This window comes from Atta cephalotes (assembly GCF_000143395.1).
Source record: "Atta cephalotes unplaced genomic scaffold scaffold00058, whole genome shotgun sequence".
NCBI classification, from domain to species: domain Eukaryota; kingdom Metazoa; phylum Arthropoda; class Insecta; order Hymenoptera; family Formicidae; genus Atta; species Atta cephalotes.
The window spans coordinates 102,759-108,166 of NW_012130122.1; the positions used below are offsets into that span (position 1 = coordinate 102,759).

Genomic DNA, 5,408 nt, shown 5'->3' on the forward strand with positions numbered 1-5,408 from the left:
AAAATATATTTATTCCACTTACATCCAGTACTCTAAACATGAGTAGCGGAATTGTGCTTCAATTCGTACTGAACAAATCGTTTAGATTTAGACCATCGTTGATGTCAATCATTGGATTGTCTTCTATCTGCCATTCGTACATTTTTGCACAAATTAAAACGTTTGATTTTATCGTTTTCGCTTGTATAGAATTCAACTACAGCAAACTCCTTTGACTCCTTTCATAAATACAGCTAGTTTTTGAAGCTATCCAAACGGGCAGACTCAAATCGATTTTAAAGGATAATTTATTATAACATATGACTTATATATTCAACGAACTGCTTAATAAAAAAATTAAAATATAAATCTTTAATTGCAACGATCTATCACGTATGTTTTATTATCGTATTTTCTTTATCTCAATGCAATTCTAGACAAACGCGTTATACATTACAGACATTTTAATAAAAAAGATAACTTGTTTTTTTTTATTATTGAGTAACGCAGTTACTCGTGTGACATTTCTCTTTTATCATGCTCTTATTATATGTACAAGTGGATATGTGAGAATCGTATATGGAATGTTATTGAGAGAAACAACCATTTTTCTTTTTTGAAATTTTATTTTATATTATAATTGTCGTTATCATTACATGTGTATCTCTAAGTTTTGTACAATATAATGTCAAAGTTATTTTGCCCAGGGTACACGTCGAATTATCACAAATGCATTTTACTGTAGATATATAAAAAAAAAGTCGAACAAAAGTTCATAGAAAAATGTGAAAATATCTATGTAAATATGCATTTGTGATACAAAAATAAAATTAATATCTATATCATAAAAATAAGTATACAAAAATATATATATGTGTGTGTGTAAATGCATGTGTATATTTATATAATTGTGTACTAATAGAACAGAATAACTTTGGACAAAAAGAAAGTAATTACAACGAGAAAATTTATATTAGAAAAACGATTACAACACGAAAATGCAAAATTTTTGGTCTCATTTCTTCTTATTGTTGAACACACACTCTTATAATTCAACTTCATTAACACAAAAGAGATCGTCCATATCGAAAGAATGATTATATTTGATAGAACATTATCTTCATGGATAATTATTGCATGTTTCTATACCGACACCTCATATTTTTTCTATATATTTGTGAAATGAAGCGAAATATGGTACTATAATATTGTTTCATTTTGAAATTATTCCGTATTCAAAAAAAAAGAATTTTACAATATTTCCTTGTTTCTATAAACGTAGAATTACCCTTGAAATATACATACGTAATTGTATATTTTTTATTGGGTTGTCCGGAAAGTTCGTGCCGATTTTGAAGGAAAATTGAAACGCAGAAGATTTAAATTTTTAATTTCATTTATTAAATTTAAATCTTTTGCGGCACGAACTTTCCGAACAACTCAATATATGTAACTTTGCTAAGCTCATCTCAATGAAGCCATTATATTGCTGATATTTAAAAATTATGTATTCCCATTTCTATGCTAATTTATTTTGCATAGAGATGGGAATACATAATATATATAAAATATATTTGCAGATAAATTAAATATTAGATATTAAAATGCAATTCCTATACTAATTTTATATAAATATATATATACACAAGGTGTCATAAAAACCGTAACATTCAAATGGAGATTCCTGAGATCGTCTGAGACGAAAATATAATACAAAATGTCGAGGCTATAATTTTTCAATATAACAAATATCAATAAATTTAAATTTACATATGTGTAATTTTTATATCGATTTCAACAAGAGATAACAATTAGCTTTCGCTTTTAGCACTTTGTATTGTATCATATCTGAACGTGCAAATTTTAGTAATTCGCTAACTTTAAATTATAATTCAAAAACTATTATAGTTTCGACATTTTGATATTACAATTTTCATCTTAATATTCTCTACTTTTAAGCTGTTATGATCTCTATCGGTCGCCCTGTATATATATCGAATTGTTTCAAAATTTCGATGCTAATTGATGTAATTAATCAATTCCTGGACATAAACTTAGAATTCTCAACTTTTAGGAACTCGACTCAATTGTATAATTGTGGGTCACTTGTATGTGTGATTGTTTCTTTAATGATTTACCTTGATTTAATCCAGCTTTTATATAAAATGACCAAATCTGAGGTTTATTTAATGCATAATAACCTTATGTGAAATAACTTATAAATATCCACCAATGTAGTCGTAAGAGTTACATCCTTTATACACTATCGAGTATGCCAGAAGTTCCTTGTGTTTCTTCATAATCTTAGAATTACTAAATTTATTAATTATATTACCTATATGAAATAATAATAACGACACGTACATTTACATTAACAAATTCTTACGTTGCATTTCTTTAAGGATACTTTAATTGTCAACCATATTAATGTTAAGAGCCTACCTCATATTGTGTGAGAGCGATAGATCAGGAGCCTTGAACTTGAATATTGTGTTAATTTTGTATTAACATCGTTTAATTTTTATCAATCGTATCCTGGAGTTAAATTAAACTCGTTATGATAAAGTTTCATATTTTTCACTTGGACAGTGATGTGTTTAATCATTTGCAGTACTTTCACGTTAATATGTATAAATGGAATTTCTATTGTAACAGAAATTAGAAAAAGATTGACAGATTAAATTCTGAATTTCTTCATTAATTTATAATAGAAAGATTAATAAAGTTAGTTCACTAACATTCAGCACGAAGAAAAAGTATATTACTGCGTAATTTGCTATTAAAGAAAATTTAATAATCAAAAGAAAGGTGATGATTATTTTAGAAACAATTCTACATATTGATACAAACATTAACGCTCCAAGAACCACGATTTCTATCTACAGAGTGTCGATAAGGTCTGTCCTCATCTCCTATATTTTGAAAATGATTTAAAATTATAAATGACTGCGAAATACGGTTTTCCACAAAATTATTTTAAGCCAGACGCATTTTATAACGGAATTTTTTATTTTTCTCTTTGCATACGAACATTTAGCTCAATATACCATTTCAATCATGAACTAAACGCCGAAATATTCATAACCTATATTTGTATATGAATATATATTTTATTTCTCATCATTACATAATACTAATGACTAGACTTCATGCCGTGTTGCTATTTGTACTCGTACAATGGTGCCGCTTTATCTTTGTCTTCCATCACAATATCCTTTTCGGCAAATGTTGCATTGGAAACAATATAAACTTGAAAAACGTTCAAATAGCAACGTTCCGTTGCAGGTACAACCTATTTCTTCTGATTTTAACAACTTCCTGTATTTGCGCTATTCAATAGTTAAAATATGAAAACTTGTGATATGCCACATATGTATACATCGACTAACAATTTTTGCAATACCGATTACGTAGCTATATGTATTTATATATATATATATATATATATATTTAAATATAGGAACATTTATTACTTGTACAACGATTACAAAAAGTACATTCACTTGTTAATATTACAACAGAATATCCTTTCTATTGAGACCATAATAACCGTGAAAAGTTAATATTTTATTAACAAGAGCTTCAACGTTATATAGTTTGTACCTGCTAATCGGTATGCTACATGAGTCATGTCATTTAGTTTTACTTGAAAATGTCAGTCTTTATAATGATGATAAGTAGAAAATTTTATCAGAATCCAATTGTTTATCACAAGGATAAAGACACTATGAGATGTACACTTGTACAGTAAGTTCAACATTCTTACGACACACGCCGCATATTTTCATATTTTTCGCACACTCTGCACATGCCAATAAATGTCCGCATGGCATAAATACAATTCGTACTTCTCTACTATAGCAAATTTTACATAATCTTGCATCCTTGTCGCATGGTTTGTCACCCTGTGATTGGACAGATTGTTCCTCGCTTTTAGCTTCACTTGATACAGCACTTGCTTCTGTATTATTATTAGTTACTTCAGAACTGATTGAATTTTGAGAACTTCCGCTGGCAGTACTCTCACTATCAGCTTTCTCTAATTTTTCATTCAATTTATCAACTGCACTTGGTATGTTTTCCTACGCGAGAAAAATAAAACAATTTAGAATTAATTATTATTGCATTCAACACAATTTCATAATCAAAATATTTATTATAAATATTTTAATTATACAAATTGTATAATTCTATTAACAAATATATTTTATTAAATGCTTACTGCTCCGATATAAGTTCTCCCCGTAATATTGCTCACAAACTCTATTCCTTTAGTCAAAAGTAAATAAGGACAGTATTCGAACCATTTGGCATGCTCCACCCAAGGATCATCATTTGGCTCCCAATCCCTTAATCCTCCACCGCAATGATAACATAATGTTTGATCGCCACTTCCAGTGTAATAGAAACCAGCAGTTGCTAATTCTTCTTTAGTTTGTGACATTGCTTTAGGCCATCTATCATACGACGCTAATCTAGCAGCATAACTAGCGTATTCGGGATGCTTCGGTCTTGATGTGAGCTCTTTTAATGTAGAATTCACTCTTTCTTCAATTTCTCGATCTTCATGATCTGGACCGGAAAAAGGCATGTATATTGAACCATAAGGTCCACATACATCCATTCCTTTAGGCACAGGCGCCGGAATTGCGCTAGGATCCGTACCGATCGGCACATTGCCGCATGGAATTTTACGAATAAACCTACATTTTCCAGACCATCGCTGATGATCAACCATTGGATTGTCTTCTTCCCGCCATTGGCATATTTCTATATTACATTCGAAACATTTCACTTTGTCGCTTTCGCCAGTATAAAAAAATCCAGCCGCCGCGAGTTCCTCTGGCTTTGTCCATGAACATGGCCAGTTTTTAAAGCTGGCCAAACGAGCGGATTCAAATCGATAATCTAAAGACATCGATGATCCATTATCAACTTCATCTTCTTCGATAAATATATGAGACTTTATTGGTGATTTTCGTTGCAAATGATTTCGAGGAAAGATACATTGTTCGATATATTCAGTCATTTTTGTAATATAATTATAAAGCTGCTTCCTGTGAACCTGTAACAAAAAAATAAATGTCAATAGATACTGAAATTTTATATAATAAAAATTCATTAAGTTTTACTTCATATTTGTATACAATTTGAGACAAAATATTGATAAAAAAACAGTAAAAGCTGCACTTTTACTTGGTACTTGTTAATATTAAATTATATTGAAAAAAACAACAATATGTTAATATGAGTATTTTTTGTGTCAATTCACTAGCTATTTGATTAAATTTGTTACCACTATTAGTACATCGTGGACAATTGATTTATTAGCAGACATTTATTAATTAATTTCATTAATTATTACGAAAATTGTAAAATGGCAAAGGATTTTTTATTTGATTTAAACTTCTTGCTGTCCACGAGCAGTA

At 29.3% G+C, this 5,408-nt stretch overlaps 1 protein-coding gene across 1 annotated transcript; it reads right to left on the reverse strand.

Annotated features, from left to right (window-relative positions):
* Positions 1–3,704: 3,704 nt before the first annotated feature.
* On the reverse strand, positions 3,705–5,008 carry LOC105623437 (baculoviral IAP repeat-containing protein 7-B-like). Its single transcript, XM_012204830.1, has 2 exons — positions 4,202–5,008; positions 3,705–4,061 (listed from the first exon to the last, which is right to left on the reverse strand). The coding sequence occupies exons 1-2, from the start codon at positions 5,006–5,008 to the stop codon at positions 3,705–3,707; spliced, it is 1,164 nt and encodes a 387-aa protein (XP_012060220.1).
* Between the last annotated feature and the right edge of the window lie 400 nt (positions 5,009–5,408).

Excerpts from the sequence above, each read along its gene's own strand:
- LOC105623437 (XM_012204830.1), bottom strand. The coding sequence starts at position 5,008 with ATGACTGAATATATCGAACAATGTATCTTTCCTCGAAATCATTTGCAA. Across the intron at positions 4,062-4,201 it reads GGAGAACTTATATCGGAGCA|GAAAACATACCAAGTGCAGT; the intron begins GTAAGCATTTAA and ends TTTCTCGCGTAG.